At 35.9% G+C, this 17,957-nt stretch overlaps 1 protein-coding gene across 13 annotated transcripts in view; it reads right to left on the bottom strand.

Annotated features, from left to right (window-relative positions):
• Positions 1-17,957, bottom strand: part of PTPN4 (protein tyrosine phosphatase non-receptor type 4) — a 217,266-nt gene that overhangs the window by 52,009 nt on the left and 147,300 nt on the right. For all 13 annotated transcript variants that reach the window (XM_058715513.1, XM_058715518.1, XM_058715517.1 and 10 more), the window contains 4 exons: positions 15,692-15,864; positions 9,393-9,461; positions 3,853-3,978; positions 373-531 (listed from right to left, as the gene is read on the bottom strand). In XM_058715513.1, the coding sequence (XP_058571496.1) occupies positions 373-531; positions 3,853-3,978; positions 9,393-9,461; positions 15,692-15,864 (527 nt within the window). The remainder of the gene's footprint in view (positions 1-372; positions 532-3,852; positions 3,979-9,392; positions 9,462-15,691; positions 15,865-17,957) is intronic.

Here is a 17,957-nt window from a genome sequence, read left to right as displayed (position 1 = left end):
TCATTTTCTATTCATTGTCTATTCATTCTTTTGGTTCCCTTCTTGAATAATACTAAGAAACTCTATCTTTTAGTACCTTACTACCTGACCACAGTGCTACATCTACATCTGCACAAATATTTAAGTGTATGCACCAAAGGTTAAAGAACATACTGAATCAATGAAAACAAAGTTTTTTGTTTGTTTGTTTTGGTTGGGAAGAGTACAAAGAACTCTCAGGGACAAATAAGCACATTTACAAATACAAAAATGTTAATACATTGTGTAAACAAATACTTATGTCAAACACCCTAATTTCCCAGGATTATTTCAAATAAAACAATTTGGGGCATTATAATTTATAAGAAGGAAGCTAAATGAAAAAGGTCTTACGGTGATGATTCCAGAACAATGCTGTTAGCTTGTGTTGAAGATGGAGATCTGTGATTCACAAATACTTCGCTTGGGGAAGTGTGAACCACATGGTCTACCAAATGACCAACTGAAGATGGTCGTAACCGGGTTCCCTCTTGTGTGAATGCAGAATTTCGACTACATGAAGAGGAAAAAAGATTGAGTGAAAATGTGCTTTAACTCAATTTTTCCCGTTTTTATTTATATGATTACATTAGAAAGTGTGTATTTTTATGACTAACCATACTGACTAAGCAAAGACTCTGACAAAGACAGTGTGAAGTAAACAGAAAGAACACCAAATAGGAAGTCAAAAATCTGAACTATAGTCAGCGAACTGCCGCAAGGATTTTACCTGTTCAATCTGTTATCTCTACACCTAATGTCTACATAGGCTATAGTCACTACAATTTTGTGTCTTAATCAGTGTTTACACCTCACTTTATTGTGCTTTGCTTTATGCTTCTTCTTTAAAAAAAAAATTGGGGCATCTGGGTGGCTCAGTCGGTTAAACGTCCGACTTCGACTCAGGACACGATCTCACGGTTCATGAGTTTGAGCCCCGCGTCGTGCTTTGTGCTGACAGCTCAGAGCCTGGAGCATGGCTCGGATTCTCTCTCTCTGTCTCTCTCTGTTCCTCCCCTGCTCACACTTTCTCTCTCTCTCAAAAATAAAGATTTAAAAAAAAAAAAAAAATTGAAGGTTTGCAGTAACTTTGCAACCAAGTCGGTTGGTGCCATTTCTCCAACAGCATTTGCACAACTTCATGTCTACCACGTTTTGGAATTCTTGCATTATTTCAAACTTTATCATTGTTATTATATTTGTTATAGTAAACTGTGAGCAGTGATAACGACTCACTGAAAACTTAGAATGTGGTTAGCACTTCTTAGTAATATTTTTTAAAGTATGTACACTAATTTTTTAGACATTGCTATTATTGCACATTTAGTGTAAACATAACTTTACATGCACTAAGAAACAAAAAAATCCATTTGACTTGCTTTATTGCAGTGGTCTGAAACCAAACCTGCAATATCTCCAAGGTCTGCCTGTATAAAATAAAGGGAAAGAATAAATAATTCAGAAATATCTTCTGGTCTGAGTTCTCTTTTAATCCTCATAAATGTTTCTGTTTATGGGACTTCCTTTACTTCCTAAAAATAGATAATGAATAACATAATTCCATCCTTGTAAGTGACATAGTCACATGAATTATTTTGATTACTATTATTAATCATAACCAACATTTGAACACTTATTATGTGCTAAGCATTGTTCTAAGCATTTTACATATATCCTCTGATTTAACCCTCATAAAGGACACTGCTATTATAATTTTATAGAAGATAAAAATGGGACAAAGAGATTAATTTGTTCAAAGTTCAAACGTACAGTGACTCTAGGGCCTATGCTCTTAATCATCACACTGTACTGTCTCTTTAGAATTGAGAAAAAAACTTTTTCAGATCATATCTAAAATCATTTCATTAGGGTGCCTGGGTGGCTCAGTAGATTAAGCATCTGACTTCGGCTCACGTCATAATCTCACGGTCTGTGAGTTTGAGCCCCGCATCGGGCTCTGTGCTGATAGCTAGGAGCCTGGAGCCTGTTTCAGGTTCTCTGTCTCCCTCTCTCTCTGCCCCTCCTCTGCTTGCACTCTGTCTCTTTCCCCCTCTCTCAAAAATATACATTAAAAAATAAAATAAAATTAAATTAAAATTGTTTCATTAACCAGGAAATTTAATCAGAACTACTCCTAATTAATTAACTCAATCATCTTTCCTGTGTCTTCTGTCATACAATTTCTTGTGTTTTCTGCAATTTTCTGTAATTATTTAGTGGTACTAGTAACAAATGGTTGGGGTGCCTGAGTGGCTCAGTTAAGCATCTGACTTCAGCTCAGGTCATGATCTCACGGTTCGTAGTCTCGAGTCCGGCATCAGGCTCTGTGCTGACAGCTTGCAGCTCTGAGCCTGAAGCCTGATTCAGATTCTGTCTCTCTGTCTCTGTCTCTGTCTCTCTCTCTCTCTCTCTCTCTCTCTCTCGCTGCCCCTCCCCCGCTAGTGCTCTGTCTCTCTCTCTTCCAAAAATAAATATTAAAAAAAAAATTTTTTTTAATGGAAAAATGAGTGCCTGGAAAAGGGACCAAAAAAGATGATTCTGAATTTTCTTCAAACAGTTGATTAGCCTCTGAATATATACAGTATTTTATATATATAAAAAAAGATAATTTAGCAATCTGCAATTAGAAACATAGAAACTTTTGAGTCTATCTTTTCCAGCAGTAAGGAAGACACTGAGCGGGGGTGCCTGGGGGCGCTCAGCTGGATGAGCATCCGACTCCAGCTCAGGTCATGATCTCGCAGTTAGGGAGTTTGAGACCCAAACTGGGCTCTCTGCTGTCAGCGTGGAGCCTGCTTCGGATCCTCTGTCTTCTTCTCTCTCTGCCCCTCCCCTGCTCATGCTCTCTCTCTCTCTCTCTCTTTCCCAAAAAGAAATAAACATTAAAAGAAAAAAAGGAAGACACTAAAGTATGAGATAATGCTCCCTGAACAAAACTATTTATGCACATACTTTACTTTCAATATGGCAGAAGTTTATTCTTGGGCTGACAAACACCCATTGGTGACACAACTTCTAGAATTTACTACACACTTATTGGATATTAATGTGTATAAAATATTTCTAAAGTTAGACTTCTTCAAATATTATATTCCATATAAAAATTCAAGTATTTTGTATTAAACCTTTTGGTTGAACAAGGTCTGTGAACATACTGAGATGTGTTTATCATTATTTAGTTACATCCATATATTCAACCCATTTGTTAACACATTATAAAATTAACAACTTTGGCCAGTACGAGTTGATTATCTTACTATTATCTATATCAAAGCATACAGTTTTGGTAGGAAATAATAGAAGTATATAAACAGTAAGTACTGAGTAACACAGGCTTCTTAGCATAGATATAGCTAAGCTTGTGGGAGCTTATGTTGGAAACACCTTTTTCTAGACCACAGAAAGTGGTGAAACAGTGGTTGGGGTAGGAGATAAAGTAAGATAATCACAATCATTTAGCATTTTCAAAGAATATATGTTCCCCTAGAAATTCTGTTTGAAAGCCAATAAAAGGATTATGCCAGTAATAACCATTATTTCCAGGTTTTAAGTCTACTAATAGATCTTGATTTATTGGCTAGAGACCCATACTGTATAGGATAGTGAACATCCTTGTTCAATGTTCTACTCCCTCATTCACTGAGGCTTTTCCAGGCCATTTATGCAATAAGCTGCAGGCTATGAGGAAATAATGCTCTGGAGCAACAAAAATCATGTCTGGCTAAAAGATTTAAAGGTAAAGATTTACATATTTCAATCTTTGGGCAATGGAAATAACACAGTCAATAATTTAGAAATTAGCAACATATACACCTGATGTCAGTCTGTACTTACTGATTAGGAGTTCCAGGTGGAGATCGTGATGGAAGGCTTTGTGTTTCTAACCTGTCATCAGATATTGAGTTTCTGCTTACTACTTCCCAATCCATTAATTTCCGTGCCAAGGGCTTACTTGGGGACCTGCAGAAATAATTTACTATGTAAACATTTTTACACCTCCAACTATAAACCAAATCTTAGAATTTGTCATATTCTAGATGAATAAACATAGTTTACTTAAATGAAATTAATGCATTTGGTGGCTATATACCTCATAATTTCCTAAGAAATTAAATCTGCTTTGTATGAAGAAGGAAGGAAAGACACGCTAAGAGTAGAAGAGAGAATAGGAAAGAAAGAGGAACAAAGGAAAGAAGAGAGGAGAAAAGAGGAGAAAAAGAGAAGAAACAAGAAAAGGAAGAAAGGAAAAAAGCAAAGGAACAGTTGGCTCCCAAGTTATCTCATATATGAATACTATAAATATTGCCTATTCCAGAGTTTCTGAAATTCTAAGTCATCTTGTGATATATTAAACAACTGCTAGCATATTACCTCCTGAATATCCTTAAATCTTAAACCCAAACCCTGATCCTCTGCATCAACAGAGGACACGGCAAAAAGGATAATTATGTATTTTTTCCATTTTATTCATAATAGTAGGACAGTGGATTTTTTTTTGTTTTGTTTTTCCAAAAAACATCATTTAGAAGGTTAACTATTCTGTCTCATGGGAGGGAGTAGAAGACTATGTTTATTACCTATCTATATCATAGTAATAAAGATGAGAACTAAGTAATCTTTTCAGAAAAGATACTGACGTTTGCAGAAATCAGAAATCTTTAGAATTTAGGTAAGTTAACAACTAAAGTCTTTTTTATGTTCAAATTCAGATAATGGCCAAAATTCATGGAAATATATATGACATCTACTTAAATACCTAGTTTTTTTGACATGCACAGTTAATACGAAGGTTAATATACGGAAGTAAGCTACTTACATAAAAACACATAATAAACAATCTTGCAAGCTGATAGTTTTATATCACAATAAATTCACTGAAGCACATAGATACAGAATAGACTAAAAAGCACAGTACACGTACCAAGAATATTTAATAAAATTTACAGACACAGTAGGAAGTATTAAAATGATAAGTGGAGGGTCCTCGTTTTAACCTTCTACGAGTCAAATCAGTTAAGTATCTACGTCTAAATATTGACATTTACCAGTATAATGTATGAACCTAGGTCCTCCCCTACATCCTGCATTTTATAATTTATGAGTATCTAAATTTTCAGTGCAATGTTTTAGTTTATTAATTTTATGAACCCACAAGTAACTTAAATTACTTACGAATCCAAACCACACAAGTGCCTCATTTCGTATATTCACAGCCCAAACCTTTTTTAGTTTGGCTTAATGACATTTCCTTAATTTAAGAACTTAGAACATTTCGTGAGAGATGTAATGTTATTGATTTAAAAATAGGCACTGACTCAGATTTAGTTTTTCATAAATGAATTCAAATTATAGGCTTTTCTTATTTGAAGACAACACAGGACACCATTTAGTCCAATCTCCTAATAGTGCCATGCAAACTAATATTCCTATTAGTCAGAATAAGATGGAAAAAAAAACGATGGTATTTCATACATTTGATTTTTAAAATGAAGTAAAGATTATTAAAAGAAACCCTAGCATTATTGCTCTTCTATTAATGTTAACTGTCAAGAATTAATAAGCTATTCTTTCTCATATATTAGACTACTAAATGTCAGCTCTAAGACTGCATAACTACAGTTAGATTGACTACTTTCATTTTTGAAGAGAGGGAAAAAGTCATTTGAAAAAATCCAATTATACTCACCTAGTAGTATAAAGCGTCAGAACACTTAACTGTTGTTAATAAACTAAACATGGTTGGAAATGCTCTGCGCTTAAAACTAAATTTCAAGAATTTTATTAACAGCTTTAACCTCAGAGACCCACCCACTCAAGCTTGCTGTCTATGTTTCCTGTTGAGTGTGGAAATTTCAGAGAAAAAAATACCACACTTCATCAGTGTGTTTGCAATGTGGTAAATATATTTTCTGACCATGGCACTTTATTTTTCTGTTACACGTGAACATTCTTTCGCTTTCTTCTTAGATATTATAAGACAATTGAAACAGTGTGAAAGCAATGAAAAGAGTTGAGCGACTGGGAAAAAATATTAACATATTCATCACTGCTGAAAAAAGTGACCTTACATGAAAAGTTGAAGGAGAAATCTGTTCTATTTATACACCACCAACTAAAATTCTAAGAAGTGGATAAGAACTCCAGAATTCTCTAATACTTTAACAGAATAACTTAATAACTGCTAAAACCATCATAGTTTTTTGGTAGATATGCATCAGGTCATCACAGTGAGGCTGTGATATATTATAAAAACAAGCCTTAGACTTTTGGAGATGGAAGGGTCATAAACACTAAACAAAACTTTGTCCCTGCTAAGGACTTATTTTAAGGAGGATTCATAGAATTCCACATAACAAATGATATGGGACAGATATTTAGGACTTCTTATATTGGAATTTTAGCTCTACTATTCCTTAAATAATGCATATTTGTTTCATAAAATAACCTATTACAATTTCCCATTTTAATAATGCACATACAAAATGAAGAACTAGGATGCAGGTATAATTGTGCATATTTCTCAAAGTCACACATGATCAAGATATTCAAACATTAACACTTATAAAGAAAGTACTTTGCATGTGATAATAATATTAATATGTAAGTACATGTATAATTTGATATTCATATCGGGATATCATACTACAGTAGAACTAGTTATCAAACTGTGTTCACTATTTTTATAAATACCAAGCAAGAAAAAATTCAAGCTTCTTGTAAGGAAAAGAAGAAAAAAGCTAAGAATTTTGTTATGTGCATTAAAAAAAATTTTTTTTTAAACGTTTCACTTACTTTTGAGAGAGAGAGAGGCAGAGTACGAGTGGGCGAGGGGCAAAGAGAGAGGGAAACACAGAATCTGAAGCAAGCTCCAGGTTCTGAGCTGTCAGCACAGAGCCTATTACAACGTAATTGTATTGTGTCATAATTTTTTTTATGTTATTTGGCATGTTGGAATTTTAATTTATTTATTTTTCTTTTCTTTATTTTAGACAGGGGAAACCTCGAACACGGTTGAGTTTCCCACGTTTGGGGGAACTGCAGGAATCAGAATGGCCTGAGCACAATGGACAAGCCTCTCCCGGAGAGAACCATCTCTGCAATCATGGTTATCTCCCCTGCCAGGTAAAATTACTGGCATTTGGAATTTTAACAAATAATGAAGTATCACTTATATGAGCAGAAAAAAAACAATAAAACAATTTTTACTTTTGGAGAAAAGAAAAAAACCAAAAACTCCTTTTACTCTAGAAACACAAAACAGGAAGGTCTTTTTGATAAAGGCTAAGGGTAAAATTAAAATAAAAGCCAAAGCAAAAATTTCTCATTAAAATTTATTAAAACTCTTATGCCTCCTATGACAGGAGATACCAAACACATGAACTCTTTAAGGACTTATCCTCTGTAAGCCATTTCCACTGAAAAAACATGCTTCATTTAAAAGCCATCTACCATACTGCACACATTATTAAAAGATCTGGGTCTAGTGGAGTGAAAAAAACAGATAAAACTCCCACCCTCATATAGTCTGCATTCGAGTGGGGGAGACAGACAATAAAGGTCGTCTCTCACATCTCTGAGACAGAGCAGCCAAGCGTTCACCTATCTCATGCAGAACAGCAAACCTATTCTGTAGAGGGTAAAAGTGTGGCTAAGAACAGGGAGGCCTGTGTGAGAATCCCTTAATACTTCAGGTAAATTATTCAAATGTGCTGTGCTCAGTTTTCTCATCTGTAATGGGATTTACCTCACTGAACTATGGGGACTGTGAGATACTACACAAAAATTCCCTGGCCCAGATAAATACAAAATAAATGTTAGCCACTTTTAGGTTAACTGGTTATCCTCTTTCCACTCACATGCCCATACAACTGATTCTCTCACAGCAGCCAGAGTGATCCCCTAACCCCCCATATTTTTACTATGGAACACTTTAAATATAAACAAAAGTAGAGGGAATAATTTAATAAACACTGCATTCAGGACCCAGGTTCAACAATTATCATTACGGTCAACCTTGTTTCATTCGTCCCTACATTTACCTGAACCCTCTCACCCCAATGATTCTGAAGCAAATCCTAGAAATCACGGTATTTGTAAATACTTCAGATTACCACTATAAAACAAAACAACTCTGCCAGACTCTTAAAAGTCCAAGTCCCTTTATATCTCTTCAATGCTCTCAGTCCCCACTGGCTTTCCCTTAAATGCAAAGTCCTTACTATTTTGAACATGGGGTCATACAAGTTCTGGCTGCTGCTTACCTCCCTAACATGTTCTCTACTGCTGCTCCCTTACTGGCCTGCCTACTCTTCCTCAAACATGACAAGCAGGCTTCAGCTCCACGGCCTTGCACTGGCTCAGTCCATTACTTGCATTAGATATCTGTTGCACCAATCAGAATTTAAGTTCCAGGGGGCTAAGACGTATGTCCCATTCTTCATTCTATTCCCAGGACCTGACACACGCTCAGAAGAGTAGGTCCTCAATAAATATTTGCTGCCACCGATTTGGTCACTCTTCCTCCCTCCCACTTATTGGATAATCCTGTTAGACTGCTGCTCACGAATCTCAAACTAGACTTGTGCCAGGTTAACTACTTTTTCCGTTACAAATTTGTTCTCTTTCCTGTATCCCTTTGTCCATTTCTGTCACTCAAATCTGACGGTCTCTCCAGATACTCCTATCTCTAACACACCTCCATCTAAGTGATTTAACAACTTCTGTTAGTTCTACCTGCAAAATATTCCTCAAATTTGGCCCCTAGTCTCCATTTCATCACCAATGTTTTAGGTCAGGCCTTCATTATTTTTACTGGGATTACTGCAATAACCTAATTGGTCTCTTAGCACCGGGTCCTTACTTCCAATCCATTCTCCATCATTGCTCATAAAACTATTTTCTAAAACATAAACTTCATCATGTTGTTTCAACTTGCTTGAAAACAATAGCTCCTAAAAATAAGAAGATAACTAAATGGCACTCCTCCAAAATTAACTTTTCTTAACAAGATGATGTAAAAAAAATGGAAATGGGCTGAATAATACATGAAATTAATCATTATGTTTTTCAAAAATGTTAAAATAATAAAGGAAATAAACTTTCCCAAATATGTTACATGAATAACATAGTATTTGATTCAGCCTGGTCAGAACTACAATGCTTGATACAGGGTTAATTTAGCTCACATTAAAATAATGTGGGGGGGGGCAATGAATAAACTAGACAAATTATTTCATTACTCCCTCAACATAATTTATTGTTTAATTAAATAAAGGATCATGTGATAATTCTGTAATCACATCTGGAAAAAGAGTTTTTAGTAATTTTAATCTTTCTTTTAAAAAAATTCAAACACTGAAATAGAGGCAGCTTACCTTGCAAATACCCTGTCTTTATTTGCTTTTTCTTTGCCATACTGAACTGACTGGACTTCAGTTCTCCCACTGAAATATATAAACATGCACAATAATAAAACCTTAAGGAGAATCATAAGATAAAATAACAACATACAACATGATTATATTACAACTTCATAAGAGACAAATTTGTAGCAGAGAAAAGGGAGCAGAGAAGAAATGAATGGACTGAATTCCAGCTCTACCTGAATGGATGAAGCTTATTTATAGCTCTTCCAATTAATGAACAAAAAGATGTGTTCCACAGACACTTCATTTTTAGATACTTCTTTTATTTGAGAATGACTGTCACTCTCACCCCACAGGTTCGTCTGTGGTTTAGCTAGTGTCTCTACTACTCCTTAATGAAGGAGAACACAGGGAATCTTAAAAAGCTGCTCTTTCCTTGGGCTTTTCTTCCTTGTCTACTGGTAACGATCACAGATACAAAGACTGGTTATATTCTCAAATCCTTCCTTGTCCAGACACAGGCATCTCTGGACTTTCATAAACAGGGAGGAACTAAGGATTGAAAAATCACTGGGAGTTGGGCACTACAATTTGCCTTGAAGCTGAATTGTCTAGCAGGCACACAGTTTATGCATGGAAATAGAGCCTCCTCTATGGTAAACCAAGGTGTTCAGAACTTATGCGTTACTAAAAACTTGGTTTTCAGAGAATTTGCTACTTGACACATCATATTATTTAAGTGTGAACAGACATAAATGTCTAGTGTATCAAATAGAACCATTTACATTTGTAGATATCTAATTCATATAAAAGCAGCCAGACGTAGGTTTCCAAAGCAAAGCAAACAATTTTAAGATCATCTTCCATAAATAAGTATAGATAAATGTGAACAGAATGGTCTATCTGTTGAAGTTCAAAAAATTTTTTTAAATATTTATTTTTGAGAGAAAGACACACAGAGTGCAAGCAGGGGAGGAACAGAGAGAGAGGGAGACACAGAATCCAAAGCAGGCTCCAGGCTCTGAGCTGTCAGCACAGAGTCCCACAACAGGCTTGAACTCACAAACCGTGAGATCATGACCTGAGCTGAAGTCAGACACTTAACCCAGTGAGCCACCCAGAGGCCTCTATCTGTTGCTGTTTTAAAGGAAAAGTCCAAAACATAACCATGATTTTTAAACTTAGGTACGTTGAAGTTTCTTAAGAAAATATATTTCCTCTAAGAAGGATAAACTATACTTGCAATTGTGAACAAGGTAATGAGTTGAGGTTCATTATTGTTTTCTATTTCCGCATTAGAACAATGATTTTAATCCCTTGGATATTTTGGAACAGAGATAATAAAGATGTGTGTTTGGGTACGTTCATGGAGGAAATAATAAATCGTTTAATATTCCAAATTCCATCTCTTAGCCTAAATAATATTTCAATATTGTAAGTATTACAATAGTTCTAGTATTTCTAACCACTGTTTATTATGACAGACAGAAATCTTTATTTAATGCATACTCAGTATAGACAGGACCGTGTCCAGATAAACACCTGTCATGCCGCCATTCCTACCTCAATCATAAGATTATTGATCATTTTGATGATTAAAAAGTGCTTTACAGTCGTGGGATTGAGCCCAGTGTCAGGCTCTGCACTGATACAGCGGAGCCTGCTTGGGATTCTCTCTCTTCCTTACTCTCTGCTCCTCCCCTGCTCATGCTTTCTCCCTCAAAATAAATAAATAAACATTTTTTTAAAAGTGCTTTGGATAGGGGCGCCTGGGTGGCTCAGTCGGTTGAGCATCTGACTTCAGATCAGCTCATGATCTTGCGGTTAGTGGGTTCGAGCCCCACGTCTGGCTCTGTGCTGACAGCTCAGAGCCTGGAGCCTGCTTCGGATTCTGGGTCTCCCTCTCTCTCTCTGCCCCTCCCCAGCTCATGCTCTGTCTCTCTCTCTGTCAAAAATAAATAAAACATTAAAAAAAATTTTTTTAAGTGCTTTGGATATATTTTTTAAAGTCTGAAAGGACTACAAACAAAACTTAACTTTTACAACTATAAACATGTATGGTTTACTTATACACACTAATTTAATTTAATGTTAACTGAGCTGTCATGGGCTTCAATCCTGTTCTTCCATGATCCACAAAGTTTCATAGGAGGCTCCCAGTCAGCAAACTATTTTCTAGATTCCTTTGTAAGCTGGCTTTCTCTTACTCTACTTTCTGATCTCCCATCAGAAAAAAAGTAAACATAAGTCAAAAGCCAGAGACTGACAAATGCTGGCAGCTGCCGTAACAGAAGTGGGAATAGGACACTAAGAGAAATCACACCTTGTCAATGTTATATACCACCCCTGGTCAAAGCAGCACCTATTGGGCAGATCCAGAACTGACAGTGACAGTGGTTCTAACAGTGGAGTAGCAGGTCTAGGCTTATGGACTCCAGCCTAGATGTAACACAAGCTTCTGATCTTTAAGCATTATCCATTCCTCCTGGTTACTTCACTATAACCCTCTTTCTCACTTTTGCTTTGCCAGCCTAATACCTGTGTAACCAACTCCCTTAATTAAATTGCTTTTATTAGAAAAATCAAAAAGACTTTCTGTTTCCCTGATACATTAATTTACCACCGAAGAGGACTCAAATGAGACACTATTACTCAAAAGGCTGGATTAACAACTTGAATTTCATAATAAAAACATAAAGATAAAACTGAAATATGGGGGGGGGCCTGGCTGTATCAGTCAAAAAGGCATGTGACTTTTGATCTCAGGGTCATGAGTTCGAGCCCCACATGGGGTGTAGGGATTACTTAAATAAATAAAACTTTTAAAAAAATTGAAATACGATGGAGCAATTAAAGGTTTATATTTTATATTATCCATAATATGGTTCATTAGGAGTTTAGTATTATTACTAGAACAACATGAATATACCATAATCTAAGAATACCAAATTCTGACAGCAGGATAGTTATCTTTAAACAATGAGAAAATGCTGATTGGTAAGAGAATACAGGCTCATTATAGGTAATTTCAGCAATACAGAAACACATAACAAAAAGATTTAAAAAAAAAATTTAGCCAGTCTTATCCCTAAGAAATAATCTCCATTATGAGTGGTAAAAATCATTCTAAAACTCTCTATATATGTAGAAAATGCTACAAAAATGGACATAATTCTATTAACTATGTGATTATGCGATATACGCCACTTTTCATGAAAACAGTATTAAACTAATTTCCCTTGAACTGAAAGAAGAAAAAGACTGCCACTCATAAATACATGTATATACATGGTAAGAAAGACAGACCAGGGCACGCTTAAGGAGTTGGTGTTGTTACCATTTAATTTTTGCTAACATGGTTTCTTGTACTTTGACTACTCTCTTGTTTTCTTAGTTCTATTGTTATTTTCACTTTATCAAAGTTTATAGCATTTTAATTCTGTTCTATAGTCATAATTCTGACAGTTGTCAAGGATTAGGTCTATATTTAAAGGACTTAAGCATCATTGTTAGTTCTTTTACCAAGATTCTTCTTGAGTCATGTTGACTTATCTCTTGTGGGTTAATTTTATTATTAAAACATTTTTAGAGGGCACCTGGCTGGCTTAGTCAGAGGAGCTTGTGACTCTTGATATCAGGGCTGTGAGTTACAGCCCCACATTGGGGGTAGAGATCACCCAAAAATAAAATCTTTTTAAAAAGCATTATTTAAAAAAAAATTTTTTTTTTTAACATTTATTTATTTTTTGAGAGACAGAGAGAGACCAGAGCATGAGCAGGGGAGGGGCAGAGAGATGGGAGGAGTCACAGAATCCAAAGCAGGATCCAGGCTCTGAGCTGTCAGCACAGAGCCTGATGCAGGGCTTGAACTCACAGAGCGCGAGATCATGACCTGAGCCAAAGTCGGACACTTAACCGACTGAGCCACCCAGGAGCCCCTAAAAAAGCATTATTTTTTAGATGGGCTCACAGACGTTATATTCCCTGAGGTTTTGTATATTTGATAATGTTTATTGACTTTAGACTTGAATGGCAAACTGGTAAGTTTAAGATTTTTCAGTCACTTTTTTTCCCTTGAAGACTTGGTAGACAAAGGGTGACTCCCAGCTACACATAAGCCTGAATAAAGTTTTATTTGGCATTAACAATGTTTAAAAGTTTTTTGTTTTCTACTTATTTTAGAGAGAGAGAAAGCATGTGTAAGTCAGGTGGGGAAGAAAGTCAGAGGGTGAGAGAGAGAGAAAAAGAATCTTAAGCAGGCTCCACACTCAGCACGGAGCCCGATCCCAGGCTCTATCCCACGACCCCCCGGGATCATGACCTGAGCCAAAATCAAGAGTCAAATGCTTAACCGACTGAGCTACCCAGGTGCCCTGTTTAAGAGTTTTTAATCCAAACTGATAAACCTCTAGCAAAGACAGATCAAGGAAAGAGAAGAGAGAAGGTACAAGTTACCAAAATCAAGAATGAAAGAAATGATATTACTACAGATTCTAGAGATATTAAAAAGAATACTATAAACTTTATGCCAAAAAATTCAACAACTTAGAGAAAACAGATAAATTCCTTGAAAAACATGAACTACCAAAGCTTACTGAGAAGAAAGAGAAAACCTGAACTGCTTTACATCTATTAAAAAATTTGAGGGGTGCCTGAATAGCTCAGTTGGTTAAGTGTTCGACTTCAGCTCAGGTCACGATCTCGTGGTCCGTGAGTTCGAGCCCCGCGTCGAGCTCTGGGCTGATGGCTCAGAGCCTGGAGCCTGCTTCCGATTCTGTGTCTCCCTCTCTCTCTGCCCCTCCCCCGTTCATGCTCTGTCTCTCTCTGTCTCAAAAATAAATAAAACGTTAAAAAAAAAAAAAAAAAAAAGAATCTGCTGTACCTTTTTTTGTAGCTACAAATTTCCTAATTCTGTTTAAGTGTTGCTACTGAATTTGGGGGTTGCTCTGGGGGCGGGGGAGCATATATTTTTAATAGTATATCCTGTACTAAGCTTTATGCTGTTATTTTTTCTGAGATTACAAACTGGCATTTATAAATTCTGAGATTTACAATACAAATCTTTTTTGTACCACATCTAAATATTTTCTGCATGAATATATAACATGAATTAATCTAACACGTAATGATGAAAGGTTTTATTTACTGAAGATGGAAAATATTATTTTATGAAGCAGAAACAAAAATGGATAACAATTGTTTTAGCAGAGATTACGGATGACTTTTTCTACCTGATTCTTACCAGGCTGCACTTAAAAACTAGCTTTCCTGAGTCTTGTAAGAATTCCAGAGGCAAAATTAATCAGAATTTCTCCAAATTTAGAATTATCCCCCAAAGTACTGTTTCTTTTAGGAAAAGATAAAATAGTAATAAGACAGTTTTAGGAAAAGAAATTTGGGGTTATTGTTCAATGACTAAATGTAATTTTTGCAGAACAGCTGTTTTGAACTCTTTATAATAAAGGGTTCAACAAACTCATACATAAAAAAGCAAAGTACAGGTATCCCCTGCTTTTTGTAAGCTTGTGTCACGCCACTATGCTTGTACAATATAAGGAAAACCCAACACTCAGCATCTGTTCTGCAGCGAGCCACTGAAGAGGCAGCACACCCCGCAAGCAGCGAGACTGCCCCCGTCCCCTGCCCCAAGTTCCTTCCCAGGGAGTACACTCAGCATCTCAGCAGTAAGCCACCAACGCTCTGAACTGTGTCTGTGAGCATCTGTGCTTTATCTTGATTTATTTTGTGTATTCAATAGCAAGATGTGTCCTCAGGTAAAAGAAAAGCCTGTGAGAGGTAATTTTGGGGGTCTGAGAATGCTAAAAAAGTTTACCATTATAGATTAATGGTAATGGCTTCTTCATGTATGCCATTTGGCTTATGAAAGGTTTTACAGGGACATTCTACTTTTGGATAGTGAGGGAAACCAAGAAATTACATGTTCATGCAGAAGATACCTTTGCTTTTACAAATAAAGGTGTCTTAGAACAAAGAAAAGTTTTCTTGTAAATGTTTAACAAAGACATAATGGAAATTATAGATGTCTAGAATGTAAATAATTAAATATCATTGATTTACCTTTGAGAATAATGATCAAAATTATAGTCAATGGAAGAGGTTTCTCCCATATGGCACAAGAACCTTTAAACTTTTGGTTGATATAGACAAAGGGGCCACACGCCGCCACAGAGATTCTGACTCGGTAGGGTGTATAAATAATAAACATTCTATGACTCAATAAAATACACGTTTATTTTACAGTGAGGAAAAATCCAATAATAAAGCATTAGTGCATAAGCAATACTTACCAGTACCGGAATTTTGAACCTAATGTAAAATAATGTGCAAAAAAGTTCTTTTGAGGTGGAAGCGGTCTGTCCAAACGGAAGAATGTGTGATGTTCTACACATGCTTTCCACAAATTTTTGCATGCTCTGTAATTCACCATATTAAATCCCAATAACGTTTCTCTAGATTCGTGCTGTAGTAAATGACAAAATGCAGAGAATACCAGGAAAACATCAGGATCTAATGCTCCATTTAGTTTACTTTTTACAGATAAACATTCTAGACTTACAAACGACTAATCCCTGTAGCACAGCCCCTTTTTTGTTTATCCAATAAAAAGGCAGTAAAATAAATGGAAAGGTTTGCAAAATGTGGACCTCACCTCAGTCAGTAATATTACAACTCTTAGGAACTTTTATTTTACAATATAGCTACAAATAAGTTTAAAATTGGATATATATCTGTTTTTAAAGCTTACTAGCTATAATTCAATTTCAAAATATAATCCTGGAACATAAACTATAAGATACGTACACCTTTTAAAACCATCTAAAAATTTGTATATCTGTGTAGACTGCAAGTACATAGGAATATTCAGCACTTATAAACACTATTATGGAACTCAAATTTTAAAATAAGTAGCAACATGGGGCGCCTGGGTGGCGCAGTCGGTTAAGCGTCCGACTTCAGCCAGGTCACGATCTCACAGTCTGTGAGTTCGAGCCCCGCGTCAGGCTCTGGGCTGATGGCTCGGAGCCTGGAGCCCGTTTCCGATTCTGTGTCTCCCTCTCTCTCTGCTCCTCCCCGTTCATGCTCTGTCTCTCTCTGTCCCAAAAATAAATAAAAAACGTTGAAAAAAAAAAAAATTTAAAAAAAAAATAAGTAGCAACATAAGAGAAGCATTTCCTTAATTTTTCTCTAAAAGTTTGGCACAAATTACTTTTTAAATGGTTTTACTGAAGCAAACTACATCTAGTAAGTCACACATGTTCTAAGTGTATAGCTCTGGTATTCACACAATGAATGCAACCATTTAACTTCCAACCAGAACAAGAAATGGACTATTACTAGCAACTCTGAAGTATCTCCCCTTTCTACCAGATTATCTTTGCAAAGGTAATCACTCTTCTGACTTTTATCACTACAGATTAGTTATGCCTGTTTTTGAACTAAATTATATACATGGAATCATACATATGTGTCTTAAGGCTTGATTTCTTTTTAGTATTCTGTTTCTATATCCATCCATATGGTTGTGAAACAGTAATTTTCATTCTGTGTAATATGCTATCATATGAATATGTCAGTTTATCCACTTGTTGTCGACAGATACTTTGTTTTTCCAGTTTCAGGATATAAAAATATTGCTATGTATATTCCTGTATGTGGTCTGATGCACATGTGTGTACATTTCTGTTGTTGGATAAGATATGCGTGTTCATCTTTAGTAGATAATGCCCAACAGTTTTCCAAAACAGTCAGATCAATATATACTCCCTCCCACCGGCCGTATATCCTCTAACTCACCAACCACTGGCTTATCAATCTCTTCTCTACACTATTCCTGTGGATGTGTAGAAGTATCACATTTTGGTTACAATTTGTACTCCCCTGACGATCACAGAGGTTCAACACCTTCTCACATTACTGGCCACGTGGCTGTCTTCATTTCTGAAGTATCTGTTCAAGTCAGTAGCGTATCTTTAGACTGGGTTGGATATATAACCAAGGATGTGGGTACGTGTGTATTATAGATATACATTGTGCTATTTCACTCCCTTCATGCTATCTTTTGATGAATACAGTTCTTAATTTTAACACAGTCCAAGTTACTGATCTTTTCTTTTAAGGTTTTCTATGCCTTGTTAAAGAAATGTTTGCCTATCAAAAGGTATGATAGCATTTCCATAACTAAAATATAGTAAGATGCCCACATATAAATATTAAACTACTGGGGTGCCTGGGTGGCTTAGTCGGTTGAGCGGCTGACTTAGGCTCAGGTCGTGATCTCGCGGTCTATGAGTTCGAGCCCCATGTCGGGCTCTGTGCTGACAACTCGGAGCATGGATTGTTCAGAACCTGCTTCAGATTCTGTGTCTCCCTCTCTCTCTGTATTCTACCATTCACGCTCTATCTCTCTCTCTCTCTCTCAAAAATAAACATTAAAAAAAATTTTTTAAAAATAAATATTAAACTACTATTTTAGAAGATAATATGCTTAAAATACCACTTCTTGATCACCAAAAAAATTTTAACTGTGCTTAACAGTGGCTTTGTATGCACTAA

Source organism: Neofelis nebulosa, chromosome 2 (assembly GCF_028018385.1).
Source record: "Neofelis nebulosa isolate mNeoNeb1 chromosome 2, mNeoNeb1.pri, whole genome shotgun sequence".
Lineage (NCBI taxonomy): Eukaryota > Metazoa > Chordata > Mammalia > Carnivora > Felidae > Neofelis > Neofelis nebulosa.
This window is presented reverse-complemented; position numbering and strand designations above follow the sequence as displayed.